The 15,296-nt window shown below is 40.2% G+C and overlaps 1 protein-coding gene across 13 annotated transcripts in view; it reads right to left on the reverse strand.

Moving 5' to 3' along the window:
- The window catches only part of ZBTB44 (zinc finger and BTB domain containing 44), a 148,085-nt gene that overhangs the window by 114,189 nt on the left and 18,600 nt on the right, over positions 1 to 15,296 (reverse strand). For 12 of the 13 annotated variants that reach the window (XR_006287098.1, XR_005222889.2, XR_006287097.1 and 9 more), the window contains exons 2-3: positions 8,702 to 9,770; positions 338 to 422 (exon numbers count right to left, since the gene is read on the reverse strand). Coding sequence is in view for 6 of the 13 variants with exons in the window: in XM_043534250.1 (XP_043390185.1) it covers positions 338 to 422; positions 8,702 to 9,719 (1,103 nt within the window). In the remaining 7 variants the exon portion in view is untranslated. Of the gene's footprint in view, positions 1 to 337; positions 423 to 8,701; positions 9,771 to 10,886; positions 11,040 to 15,296 lie in introns of all 13 variants that reach the window. The other variant, XM_043534249.1, reaches the window with a different exon arrangement.

Consider the following 15,296-nt stretch of genomic DNA (forward strand, 5'->3'; position numbering starts at 1 on the left):
CAATGTATGCAACAACCTTAATTGTTTCACAATGAAGTCTGTGTATAAATACAGAACAGTGGGAATACACAGCACAGAAATAAGCATCTCTTTCCTCTTCAGTTTCAGTTGGAAACTTCACAAAAGGAAACAGTGCAACTGCTAAGCAAAACACGGACTTTCACCACCTCTGCTTTCCTAAAGTATTTGATCCTTCAGGCACTGATCGTACTTTGTTCAACACAAAGTATATGTATGAGCAGCTAACCTTTCTCCGAACAAGGCTGGGGCAAGTTAATTATAGCATACCACTCACTCACTCACTACAGAACAGTTTGCACACTATGTTGGTACATACCGATCATCATCATCTGCATGAGCATTAGTGCCAGAGGTACTTTGGAGAGTGGGTAATCCCTCAGTAACCCCTTCATCTATTGAACCTGGGGAAGAAAAAAGGAACATCAATTTGCAATTTAATGCAAGTAAAAGTGCTCAAAAAGTGGGTAACTACATGTAAAAGCTCTCTTCCAGAGTCTCCTGCAGACACTGCTTACTGGTTGGAGGCACACTAAAACTGCCAGAGCTCCTTCAAAACCAGCAGCATTTAGACCACAGGGTTCTTCCCCACTATATCAAGAATTCAGCAGAGAGAGGGGCAACTCTAATATATGGTCAAATATTCAGTGTGCTTACAAAATAAGAGGATAAATTAAAAGGTGAAAAAATTGTGTTAAAATGCAGTAACGGCTGTCAATAAATGTTATATTTTTCTCCTACACTAACACTTCTAAGCCAGAAAATGCTAATTTCAGGTAAAAACTATGTTTCTTGAGATATTTCAAAATTTTAAGGTATACTGAGCAATTTAATCCTGCTGCTGTCTTGGATCTTTATTTCCCATACCTTATGCATCCTCCATACACAATGATGTTATTTAATAAAAGAATGCCAAATCCAGGTTCTCAGTGCCGTTGGCAGATTAAAAATACAATCCAAAGGAGACTAAACAGTAGTATACCCACCACCTATTACTGCAAGAGAGATGCTAGTCTGCATAATGGTTCATTAGGACACAAAATGTTTTGGGAAATTTAGCTGAACTGAGCTTTTGAAACAGATCTTGTATAATTTCCAGCAATAAATCAAACCTTGATATCCTTACTTAGTTTGTGTACTCAATCATTGTTCAGACAAGTCTCCTTTGATTCAATGAGAGTTTTGCTTGAGTGAGGACTGAGTAAACTAAGTAACAGCATCAAGATTGGGGTGGACAAAAATCAATGATTTTTTTTTATTTAAATCTGATTTTTTGATAAAGTGCTTTTTGAGGAAAAAAACCCTATCTAAAGATAGTTTTAATTAAGATACATTATAGCTCAAAGATATCTCATCATGGAATAGGGATTATAAATTCTAATTCTATAGTATGAGACAATATCTTCATGTAATGTTTAAGAACAGTTTTGTAAATGAGTTCCAGTAGTTAATGGATTAGGGACCCAATCTTATGGGGTTCCAGGGGCTTCTGTATAGATTATTTAGGTTCATCTTTCTATCCACCCAATGGGACTCAGTATCTTCTAGACTGAGCACTATCTGAGATGCTTAGTTTTGCAGTTCTCAAACTGCAGATGTGTGTCTCCAGAGATAAATGCTTGTTAAAAAAAACAATCACCATTTTTGCTGTTAAAAAAAGTTCATTTAACTATTTTAGTTAAAAATGTAACAAAAACAAACCTGATTTTAAAAAACTTGAATATTTAACTACACTCAAAAATTCATATGCTTGTTTTGTTAAAATATTGTGTTTGCTGTTAAAGAAAAAAATCCAGAATACAGAACAATTTAACAAAATCCTCCAAATATTAATGATTAACCTATTGAATTGGAGATAGTTCACCTCCCAATGATTTCATAAATATCTGCTTCAATTACCTTTGGTAAATGAAATAAATCATTTTCTGATATAACTGTAAAACTAATCTGAAAAGTTTTCAAAATAAATCACTTTAAAAATGTATATTTTGTACCCTCTCCAAATGAAACCTACATCTATCTCTGAGTTGTGAATAATATGTATTAAGGTTATAACAACCAACAAGAATGCACTTTTATGTAGAAAACCATGATTTAAATCAAATCCACCCTGATCAAGATTTGACCACGTATCACCCTAACAGAAAGGGGATAAGGAAGCTGATCAGGTCTTGGTGTCAATTTAGTTCCAAGAACTACAAAGCAGTACAGAAAACGTCCTCTCTGCTGGCAAACCTCCTCCTGTTTGGTAATGGGGTACAACTAGAGTGCTGCACACTGTTGCTTCTGTAGGCCGAGAGCACTGCACACACCAGGGGGGCACTTGCATTCCTCCATCATCCCCAACCCTACCAGCTCCCTGTGTGCCATCCTCCCATCCCCTTCTATTTCATAGACTCCCTGCACTCCCCCATGCCAGGAGCTCTGTGTGCTCTTCCCCTGCCACCTCAATTCCCTCCTTCCTCATATACCACAGTCTGTGGGCCCTCAACTGCTCCTGTGCCAGAGGCGGTGTGCCCACCCATAGGCACCCAGCTCCCTCCCTCCCCTCCCCAGCGCCTCCCGCCCGTGGGCAGTCCCACCACATGCAAGAGGGGCTGGGAGGGAGGGGGAGGAGTGGGGACGGGGTGTGCTCTGGGGAAGCGGCAGAATGGGGTGGGGAAGAGGCAGGGTGGAAATAGGCAAGGTGGGCCATGCGGGAAGGGGTGGACTGAGGTGGGGACGGAGGTGGAGCAGGGGTGGGAAGAAGCAGGGCAGGGGTTTGGGAGAAGGGGTGGAGTTGGGGTGGGACCTAGGGCTGAGCAGGGGTTGAGCATGCCTGGGGAAAAATAGAAGGTGGTGCCTGTGTACCCACCCCATTCCAGGATCTCCTTTTTATTTCCCCCATGCCAGGAGCTCTGCATGCCTTCTCCATTTCCCCCTTCCCACCATTCTCAGTTAGTTTCTGTCTGGGAATTAAGTCATATAGGGTATGTCTACACAGCAAAGAAAAATCCACGACTAGCTCATGTCAGCCAACTTGGGGTCGCGGGGGCTGTTTCATTGCTGTGTAGACTTCCAACCTCTGGCTGGCACCAAAGCTCTGGGACCCTCCCACTCTTCAGGGTCCTAGAGCCCAGGCTCCAGCCTGAGCCCAGAATTCTACATAGCAATGAAAAAGCCCCACAACCCAAGCCCCGTGAACCTGAGTTGGCTACCAGGGGACATGTGATCAATTGTGTGAAGTCATTAAATGAACATAGTGGTGGCAGGAGACGATATTGATATATCCGTGAGAAATAAACGGCAACATACAAAAAAAGACAATGAAACTAAGGGTCAGGAAAAGGAAAAAATCATACCCACTGAAAAGAGTTTTACCCACTGCATTTATCATATTCAAGCAGCCTGAAAGACAACGAACTATGCTGCTTCCTTTTGATCAGGATCCAGTGTGATCTGTATAGAAAATGTAGACATACCGCTAGGGTGTCAGACTTTTAAGATGAAGTGAGACCATGGGCAGAACTGAGATGAGGGTACTGTTATGCAGGAAGGTGTTAATGGCTGCCAGCTCTGATCTATAGACAATTACAGATCTGGTTGACACCGATGTGAGTGCTCACCAGATGCTTTTTGGTCGGGGCGGGAGGGGCACTCTACATGTCCCTCATTTTCCCCTTTCGGGTTTTCCATTGATATCTAAAACATTCCCTGAAGTTCTGGAATTGTTCGATGTGGTAATCCAAAGTTATTGTTACAGACAAAAAGAAATGTCATCAGGTTGACTGTAAGAGCTTGCTTCATTCAGTGCTGGTGTCCAGCGTGATCCTGTGCAAATCTCTTAAGCATAACTGACCTGCTGAAACTTTTGGTTATGGACATCTTAAATCCTGTGTTACCATTTAGCTTGATCTTGGGCTTTGGATATCTTAAGTGAGTGCCATATATCTAGCCAGCTCATGGTGTAATCACATACAGCCTGCTACATAACCTAGCTCCATTATGTTTTTAAAGCATCTCAAGTTACAGGTTTCTTAAAATCCATACAAGAACCAACTTGATTTCATTAAGATTAAGTTTTCTACAGCCCATAGCTAAAGCAACAGGGTTTACCATCCATCCTCCAACAAGAAGTCATTAGATTTGTATCCATCATAGCTGTTAGATTTGTATCTATGGCTATGTCTACACTACCACTTACATCGGTATAACTTGTCATTCAGAGATGTGAAAAAACACACCCCTGAGCGACATAAGTGCCAGCACTATGTTGGTGGGAAAGCTTCTCCCACCAACATAGCTACCGCTGCTCATTGGGGGTGGATTAATATGTCGATAGGAGAGCTCTCTCCCGTCAGCATAGAGCAGCTACACAGCAGAGCTTAACACAGCTGCGCCACTGTAAGCTCTCTAGTGCATACATAGCCTTAGATAAGCCACACAGTATATGGCCTGGGTCCTGACTACCTGAGACACTGCCTATTTTCCTCTGTCATACTACCTCGGTGAAGACAGATCAATATTCCAGATACATAAGTGAGCTGCGGAAGAGTCCCCTGAATTTTGAATTCACTCTTTCTCTCCCTCCCATCATGCAAAACAGCCTGAATTTGTTGAACTTTAGGGCACTCTAATGCCTGCATATGGGGACACGCATTTGGGGTTTTCATCGAGGACAGTATTGGGATTTAGTGGGAGTGAGGGAAGTTGATGGATAAATTCCAACAGACTTCAATGGGAAAAGACCCACTGTCAGTATGCGCTGAAATACAATACTAGAAAAACAATACTATTGGGGCTTCAGACAGAAGATACAAATGGAAAAGAAGAGATACAATGTGATATGGAGACGGGGGGGGGGAATGTTTATTCCAAAAGGAAGAGTTCTAGAATAGAAAATAGAAAAGCCTATTAAGAGGTCAGGAGTCACAAGGAAGGCCCATATTTCCCAACTGAAAAAAAAAGTGAGGGATCCTAAATATAATGATCCCATATTTTGGGGTCACTGATGGAAGACTCACCTTGGACAAGTTTCTGAAAACAACATTATGAATTTCAAATTTAAACCTGTGGTTCGGCGTGACTTAAAATAAGCTGAGTATGGTTGGGTTCGCAAAATCAGATGTAACACAATCTGTAAAAATAAGAACACTGAATTCTATATTGATTTTATCCTTCACAATATTGCCAACTAATAAAACCCAGTGCAAAAAGGTTCATTTGCTGCTAGAGATTTTATTTTGTGTACTTATCTTTCTGATGGGGCTGATGTCACAGAGTAATGAAAATATCTTCTCAAACATAAAAAGTGTTGCTACCAGACTAACATAATATATTTATAAAGGCTCTCCGGCTTGTCTTTCTCCAGTATTATGAAGTGCTCTTACACACTGTTTAAGTGATACTATATATAACAAACGGCAAACGAGCAATTCTTGCAACTGCCCAAGTAGCGAATGAGAGCTCTTTACCATATAAGAAAAACAGGCAGGGGAGCGTTTATAAATGCATTATAAAACACTGAGATAAATACATGTAATTTTAAAAGGGTAATATGTGTGTTCAGGAAAGAGAACATTGTGTTTTAACACACCTCCTTGCCCCCAACAGTTACTGCTATACTGGATCATCCCTAATGTGATCATGTGCAAGGCAATACCTCTTTAGGAAATAAAGGAGGCTTATAATGTGGCCTGGGCTGCAACTGTACTTTATCATACCTTTGGTAAAGTGCAAACCTTCTAAAACAAGGAACTTGCACTTCTTTAGAATACAGAAAAACAGGAATATAATCTATAATCATGGTATAATAATGCTGTGCAAACAACGCTAAATGTAAATTCAAATACACTGATACCTTAAGGGCCCTTTATGCCAAATGGCAAAGGGAACACAACACACAGTTATCAAAATATTTAGCCAAACAGTTTGGGTAAGGTATCATATAAAAAGAGGTGACATGCTGGTCATATTGTGTGATCTACGTACAGGTTGTATATAAAGAGTTGTGTGTATGGGCTGGAAATATGTTCTGGAGGCCAGCCTGGCTTAGACAAAGGAATGTGGATTTACCTCTCTGCAGAGAGATGTTTCTGGTGAACCTGTGTTCACTCTATTAACTGCAAGGCAAGGTAAGGACTGGCAGTGTCTCAGGGAGTTTGCTGGTGAGGCAGACAGATTGGTGCAGCAGGGAGCTGTCTCTTAATCTAAACTCCAGCAACACTCTCTCTTGCTAAAGCAGAGGTTAAGAGTGGCTTAAAGCTCTAGGTGCTCTGAGGAAAGTATCACACATGCATCATTCAGGCCAACTTTTTTGCATCTGCAGCCATGAAGGTGCAGCAGCATGCTATACTGAACTATCCTCAAAGCTTACAGACATTTAATTTTAGAGCATTTGGTTAAAATGATGGTCACTAATGCAGTACACAAAAACATGGCACAAACCCCAAATCCTCTTTTTGCGGTGTAAATATGGATAAGGAACATGCCCGCAGTGGCGACAGACCCAGAAGGGTAGAGATCAAAGGGTTAGCACTATAAGGTGACATTTTCAAAGCTGCTTCTCAGTCAATGTCATTTCACAGTTAAGGATTCTGGCTAGGTCAATCTTTGGCAAAAGGAACTCAGTCACACACATTATCAGGGCCTGATCACTAGCGTACGTTCAGTGCATTTGTTCAATTCTAAGACTTTCTTAGAAAAGAACATTTAGGCCACTCACTGGAGTCCCTCTCTTTATGATCTAGTGCTAGTCTCATTCTTATATTTCCATTCCTCCCATTCTCCTATGGTTAAAGATTACTTTTTTATGTTGGACACGTATTTTTATACACTGCTATTTTTCGAGTGGCTTAGAACAGATATCTAATGTACCTTTCCTCTGACATTTTCTATACAGATCACACTGAATCCTGATCAAAAGGAAGCAGCATAGTTAGTTGTCTTTCAGGCTGCTTGAATAAGAAATACAAGTGGGTAAAACTCTTTTCAGTGAGTATGATTTTTTTCTTGACCCTTAGTTTCATTGTCTTTTTTGGTATGTTGCAGTTTATATTTCTTACTGATAGATATCTATCTATCTCTCAATATAGTCTCCTGCCACTTCACACAACTGATCACATGTCCTTGGCAATTTCTTTTCTAAGCTATTGCTACAATGTGTTAAGGACTAGGTCAAATTGCACCAGTTCAGTGAACCAGTATTTACTCACACTTTTGTGGCTACTACTCAAAGGGGATTCACAAAAACTGTGTCTGTAAATCTCCAGTAAGCAAAGCAGTTTAGATTGGGCATAAATGCTACCAATGTAGAATGCTATCATATGAGCTATAAAAAATAAAGACATACAAAAAAATAGCAATATACGAAGAGTGGAAGCATGTACTAATATGACAAAGTTCCTGCTTCTTTAGAGCAATTGAAATAGTATAATTACAGTGACCAGATATTTCCTCCTTGAAAGGGTCAGTGAGATCAGCTACCACTCCCTCATGAAGGCACAGTGCTATATCCACCAGACAAAACTCTGAAGTAGAGTTAGTACAAGGCTACATTTAAAGTTTTATTAATTGAAACAGCATTTGGCATGATATTATTTGAATGAAGTTGACCAAATAGTTCTCAAATAAACCAGATTTACTGAAATAATCCTTCAATAAATAGGCTTTATAAATACAAAGGCAAATAGATAATCTGTGCAAAATTCTGGCAACCAAACTAGAAATATTGCAAACTGTGTCCAGACTTACTAAAAGCCATTTTAAGAGTCTTTTCTATGCAAAGAGAAAACTGGATTGTTATAGTTATGTCCTCTAAATCAGTGGTTCCCAACCTTTCCAAACTACTGTACTCCTTTAAAGAATCTGATTTATCTTGCGTACCACAAATTTCACCTCACTTAAAAACTACTTGCTTAGAAAATCAGACAAAAAATACAAAAATGTCACTGCACACTATTACTGAAAAATTGCTTACTTTCATTTTGTCTGTATGAAATTTTAGTTTGTACTGACTTCGCTAGTGCTTTTTATGTAGCCTGTTGTAAAAATAGGCAAATATCTAGATAAGTTGATGTACCCCTGGAAGACCTCTTCATACTCCCAGGGGTACACATACCCCCGGTTGAGAACCACTGCACTAAATATTAGCTATTAATAGATAACAGCTCACTCGAGGAACCCAAAAATGGCTACAAATTGTCATTTGGGAAAAATGTTAGTCTCAGCATTTGGCAGAATAACAGCTGCAATTTGTATTTAAATCCCTTTGAAATGGAAAGATTCTATATATTATGACTGCACTGTTTTGTTTTTGTCTGGGATATTAATTTGACAGCTTTCCACCATTTATTCTGCAACTTATGTTCTTAACTTATTATAAAAGCTCTCTACTATCATTGTACCTACACTGATAAAAGGCTTGATTTTGGCTCAAAGATACCGTAAAGGGAGTTAAAGGTTACTGAAAGCACCAATCTTTCCAAAATGGTACTGTGAATGGACTGTGGCCAAACAATTTGGCACTATTAAGAAAATAATTATTAATAAACTGTTAAAATCACTGCATAGCATTTCATAAGTCAGAACAAAATACAGTTTCACCAATCTTCTGTGACCTAATTAAAAATTCAAGCAGACTCTCTTAAATAAAATCACGAGTGCATGTATGTATATGTATATAAAATAGTAGAAGTGGCTGTACCTATAGAGGAAGACTGTGGGCTGATCAGGAGATCTTCCTGAACTTGCTCACTTCCTGGAACTGTCTGCTGATCACTCAGAGAACTCTGGGATGCACTGACAGGCTGCGATACTTCCTCATGAACCTCCTCATCACTTAACCTTTCCACTTTGACACGCACATCTTCTTCAATCACAAGAGGTGAACTGGCCTTTGTGCTCTCACATGTCACATAATCAGTAATTCTTCTGGCTGCCTCAGATGGACCAGGCAGTTCTAAAGTCCTAGAATTCTCTACCTGTTTCACCTTCTCAGACTGAAGCCTTCGATCAATTCCAAAAGGAAAAGTCCAAGGAAAAGCTAAGGAAGAGTCTACTGGCTGATTTCTGGACTCTGCATAGGAAGCTGAAGGATTGAGGACTTGGGGGGAGTTCGTCTGTGTGTTACACTTAAGTGGACTTTCAGGAGACATGACTATGTAGCTTTTGCGCTTTCTTCGGGACTCTCGACAAACAGGAATGGCTCTTTCCACCACACTGCATTCGGAGGAAACCGGAGAAAGGCTGCCATCTCGAGATGTAAAGTTGCAGTTTGCACTGTTTTCTTGTCCTGCATCTAGCACCTTGTCTTGCTGGCTGTTGGGCGTATTCCATAAAATACTCGACTTCATGAATTCTGAGCATGTGCTAGCAACACTGAACATTTGCATGTAGCTGGCTGCAGCCAACACATCAATAATATTTTCTGTGTTGATAGACAGTGTGGCTGTGTAAGCATACTCCAGGAGGGGAATAAAGCCAGTCACTGTCACATGATGCAAGTCTAATACACTCTTGCTGTCATCTTCTGCTTGGCCAACTAGCTTAGAGCGGAAGAAGTCACTGCAGGCTGCCAAGACCACCTTGTGTGCCCTGAAGATTTTGTCCTGTACGCGAATGGTGATGTCGCAGAAATGTCCATCATTGCGAAGCATGTTAAGTTTTCCAAGCATCTCCTGGCTGTGAGCAGGGGAATTATGAGTAAATGTTTTTACACCCATTTTTTCACTTTTTGCTGATGCTCTTTCACCATGCAACTGGTCACAAGTGTCCTAAAAGACAGACAAAAAACATTATCTTTTGTCATTTTTATAAAGATATTCTACACTACAAATTTCTACACTGAGAATTAAAGATTAGTGACTTCATATTTGCAGAGACTAATATGAAAGAGAATCTTCCTTTATACTAAAGTCCAGTACATTAGATCTTTTAGAATCCAGACTGTCCCATGTGCCAGGAAAAATTATGTGAGATTATATTAGATTTACTCAACGAGAATGCACTGAGTCATTAATATTTTGTAATAATGCAAACGAAATGTCAAAGTCAGATTATCTGACCTCAGCCAATAATATCACCTTTCACATCTCTGCTGTCACCTGCTCAAAGAAATTACCCTGATCACAATTTATTAACAGGGACACTTACCTGTTGAGATGGGAAATATGGTCTTTTAAACTAGTACGAATGCATCTTAAACCTGTATTTTTGTTTTCTGGAATCTGCTTAGTTATTAGTCTTCAGGGGCTTTGTGAAATGGTTCTGTAAACTGAAGACCCTGACATTAGTTTGGGCTGGGATGCAAATGTGTAGAATCAAACAAACTTCTCAGTGAAGGTTCTAAATAAAAAAGCTGTATGGAGTCCACCGTATGAATTTTCGGAAGACGGAGTTCAAGCTATCAAACATAGAACAGTTTTTGACAATAGCTAAGCTGTGCTGCTGGTAGCGAAGGCAGTGATTGCCTAAAGCTGTTTTCAATACATGATTTTGGACTAGGATGAGAGGTTGTTGAAAATTCCTCCAAAACCCAAAATGCACTGTAAACCTCAAGAGTACAGTTCTGGCTTACCAAATCATATCTACAACGCTGGATTTTACATCTAAGGTAAAGCAAACACAGGGGATATAACATCTTCCTTTGCATATCTATTGCTGAAACAATATAAACACAGGTTTCAGGGTAGCAGCCGTGTTAGTCTGTATTTGCAACAGATTTCCAGAACACTTCCAACTATTTTCTTAGGGACAAATCCTCTCTTTGATGCTAATCTAAGTAAAAAGGCTTGACAATTTCCTGGAGGTGTGGAAGGCACAAAATCCTCTCCTCCAGGATACAGAGGAAACAGTCTCAAGACATTATCGACTGTTTGAAACCTACACACCTCTGATTTCACAGGGGAATAAGATGGTCAAGTGACCCCAACTCCTCACTCTGCAGACATGTGGAAAGAGTCCTTGCACAGCGAGGCTCTATGTGCATCTTCTGCTTCCATCTTTTGCCAAGGAACCATACGACTTCTGCTGCATACAGCCCTCTGCAATGGCAGAGGAGGATAGAATTGGTCTCCAAATGAGACCTAGTTTCTGAGGCAGCTTTAATTATGTATTTAATTGTTAAAGGAGAAACAAGCTATCATTTCAGTTACTTAAGGCCCTAAACATGCACTCCTTTCACGAACACAACTCCCAATTAAAGTAGGGACCACATTTTCTTCTGTGTTTATAGGCTTTACACAGTTCAGAAGCAGCTGGATGCATAAATAAAGTGCTTCTCCATGTTTAAATATCAGAGACTGAATTATACCTGGTTGGTTGACAGGGGTAAGTCTCTCCTCCCTTCTAGCCATATTACCTCCCTCTCACACTCACAAATCTGTACAAGTGGATCTCATGTCCAGGAGGAGTTTTATAAGCTCATGGATGCAGGGGGCTGCCTATGTGGAACAGGTTACTGATCTGGAGCCTTAAAATATACATAAATAGTGGCCATCAGAACCTCCTGGTGAATCTCTCTCATTACTCACTCACTCCACTCTTAAATATGAGCCATATTTCCACCTCACATTATCTTGTTCCTGCTATTTCACTCTTCATATTGCAAAACTACTTCAGACAGAGAAAAGTGTTACTCCTTCTGGAGCACAGAATCAACTGACTAACATTAACAGATGCAGTCACATGGCTAATCTATTTCAATAACCGTAAATTATGAGAAAAACATTAACAATTTATGAAGTCTGAGTCATATTATGAAGACAACTTGGATTTAAAATGAAATTTCATGCCACTGCAAAGGGAGAAATTAAGCATAAACAAAACACTTGTTAAGTGAAGGTTTCAGAGTAGCAGCCATGTTAGTCTGTATCCGCAAAAAGAAAAGGAGTACTTGTGGCACCTTAGAGGCTAACAAATTTATTTGAGCATAAGCTTTCGTGAGCTACAGCTCACTTCATCAGATGCATTCAGTGGAAAATACAGTGGGGAGATTTATATACACAGACAACGTGAAACAATGGGTGTTACCATACGTCATCCGATGAAGTGAGCTGTAGCTCACGAAAGCTTATGCTCAAATAAATTGGTTAGTCTCTAAGGTGCCACAAGTACTCCTTTTCTTTTTGCTAAGTGAAAGAAATCATATACCAGTCTCATATCTATAGAGATCTGGAGAGAGATAGCTCCAGAGGCTTAGTTTATGTTTATAGCTTTACTGAAGAACAGGAGAGGCAAACTAGAGTTTATCTGCGGAAGAACCACCAAAAATAAAGAGCTTGGGAGTGGATGGAGTAAGGGAGAACTAATCCTGATGCTACTTTGCAGCCAGGAGGCAGAAAAGTAGTAGAGATTCCCCCCAACAGCAACCTGGAGTGGAGTTGGGGTATATGTGTGGCGGAATGGAACTGGAAAAGTTTAATAACTTCCAGCCATAGGACAATATAAGAGACCAACTCTGAGAACAGACCAGGGACAGCACCCTGAAAGAAACACAGGCATGCTTCCCCTTCCCCACGACTGGTGACATGGGTGATGGACTTCTCACCCCTCATCTCTCAGAAAATTCAATTGTCCCACAGTCATGCAACATGCTACACCACAGTGTTTTTTCAAGTTCAAAGAATAAACCACTTATATTAACTGTAAACATTTAAAATACTATTTTCAAAGAAGTTTAATTGGTTGATGCTACAGCAGTTTCAAACTTTCCCTGACATTTTCTTTACTCTTATGGTTTGAGTGAGCCAGTCACACACTACTCTGTTGAAGTGTGACAAGAGTGCCTCAGAATGCCAGAACAAGGAGAATTTTCTGAATTGCCAATTGATGGGTAGTCTGATGATAAATGTTAGGGCACTGGGTTTTCAAACAAGTTCAATTTAATGGATTTTAAATCGATTTAGAAGTAGCGTAGACCTTGATATTAAATCATTTAAGGTGGCCTCTCTCATTTTTACTGTTTCAAGACTGAAGAAATCAAGTAGTTACTTCCAAAGGAGAAAACAAAAGTTAAAACCTCTGAATCAACAAATCACATGTACCAGTTCATGTCCTCTAAAGTACTTATTTTTCAACATCTGAGTTGTATGTAAAACTTGTGTGCCTGGAAACTACAAACATATTTGAAAGTATAAACTGTACGATGTATACTATGAACAAACAATAGGTCCAACTTCAGCATTCTCTATCTTATCCTGCGGGTCCTGTTTCATTACCAATACTTTTGTTTCTCACTTGCCTCCTGCTTTTTAATTTTTCTTTATACCTTAAGAATATCATCTTTGTGACACGAGATTTACAGTGTGAAATTGGTTTTCTTTTTAAAGGTGACACCATGGGCCAACTTCACCAGTTGTGCCTCCTTACAGCAAAAGTGGATTTAGCCCTATAACTTCAAAAATACACAAAAAATATTCAAGATGTTAGCTTTAGCTGACAGAAGCCTCCCATTTACACTAGACCAAGAACACTATTTGCTGAATTTGCTTTAAAACACTGTTCTAAGCCAGCTCAGTAGCCCTGTTTGAGCCTCAGTGTGGACAAACCTATGGTATTTTAAAAAAAAAAAGAGAAGTAGGGGAGGGCAGGCCAACACTGCAAGATCTCCTTGCATGCAATTACTTCAATACGAAATATTCACTCTGCTGTAATGGAATCTATGGAATGCAAACCTGTCACCTTTAGAGGTAATGAGTGAATACATCAGGGCACTGAGCCATCAAGATACAAATTCAACGTTTTAACAGCCCCATCTCTGTCAGTACCGCATATTTAAAATCACAAGTGTCCAGCAGAATTACAGTTAAGTTATTGCCATAAATGCCAGTTACATTAAAACCTGAAACATGTGTTGAGCTGCAGTATTTCCACGCATACTGAAGAACTTACATCAAACAGACAACATGCAACAAACAATGGCTGAACACAAGTTAAAGACATCAAACTACAAGTTTCGGGGATAGTGTTGATTATCACAGCTTTCATAATCAGTCTGACGAGGCTACACTAGTTGCTCCACAGATGCTATATTTCTTTTACGACAGAGCTTGGAACTGTTATAATCAAGGATATTAGGTCTAAAAATTGATCTACCTTGAGAGTTGTCATTAAAGTAGTCCTTACTTTGTGAAGGCCATTGAAAATTTATTTCTGCAATAAACTACCATCTCTTGGCTTAAATACTGATCTTTCACAAATCACCTTGCTGAAAGTTTTACATAGAGACACCATATACAGCACTTAGTTTACAAGAATCAACAGGGCTCAGCACCAAAAATATGAAATTTTTGGGGTGGGGGTAGGCACAATGTAACTCGCAAAGCAGTACCTTTAAATTGTACTTGAAGCAATATCTACACCATTGTTATCTGAACGGTAAGAAACTCAATACTTAGTTTGACTATTGAACATGTCAGTGTCTCTACACACAGATCTGCTGTTACACTCTGTATCCACACCAGCACTACACTTAACTCTTTTAGCAGCAATGCTTTCTGGAGTTGCATCTCAGAGTTCCCAACACCACAGCAAACTGCGGTGCCTCACGGATGACTACACAGGCCTCAGAGACTTTTGCAACTGCTCAGGGAAACTGCACACAGAGGGATTAGTTTCTCAACTCCTACAACCTGTCCTGGAAAAATCCCAAGATTCCTCGGGGGGTAGGGGGCTCTCCTCCAAGGTCCCAAAGCCTATTATATAATTTCCTAGCATAGCTAATATGGGCCTGGTGTGAGGAATGCCCTGCAAGAAGAGAGTCTCAGAGGAGTTCCATGACTAACTGCATCATTTCCTCACGGATGAAGGGAACACTCAAGCAGCAGTTATGGGTCAGGCCCACAAACACAGAGTGATTACACTTGATCAGTGGGTCTCAAACTTATTTGATCGGGCTCCCCTTCTTTGTGTCTGTAGTCATTTATGCCCCCCCGCCAAGTACATATATCGCCAACCAACTCTGAAGTTAGAGCGGAGCGCAGCGACTGCTGGCTGGGCACCCAGCTCTGAAGGCAGTGCCACGCCAGCAGCAGCACAGAAGGGAGGCAATATAAAAAGTGATATTTGTTAATAACAAATATTATATAAATATTATAATTGTTATTGTAACAACAAACAACAACAACACTTTTCACAGCAGACTTATTGCCACCCTTACTTCTGCACGACTGCTGCCACCCCAGGGCTGACAGATGGAGCCCCACAGCCTCCAGGTGAGGGATTGGGGAGGAGGGGGATGGGAAGGAGAGCTTGGGTCACCTGCTGCTGAAGGATTTGTTGGGGGGGGGGGGAAGAGGGGA

Source organism: Chelonia mydas, chromosome 22, assembly GCF_015237465.2.
Source record: "Chelonia mydas isolate rCheMyd1 chromosome 22, rCheMyd1.pri.v2, whole genome shotgun sequence".
In the NCBI taxonomy this organism is placed as follows: Eukaryota; Metazoa; Chordata; order Testudines; family Cheloniidae; genus Chelonia; species Chelonia mydas.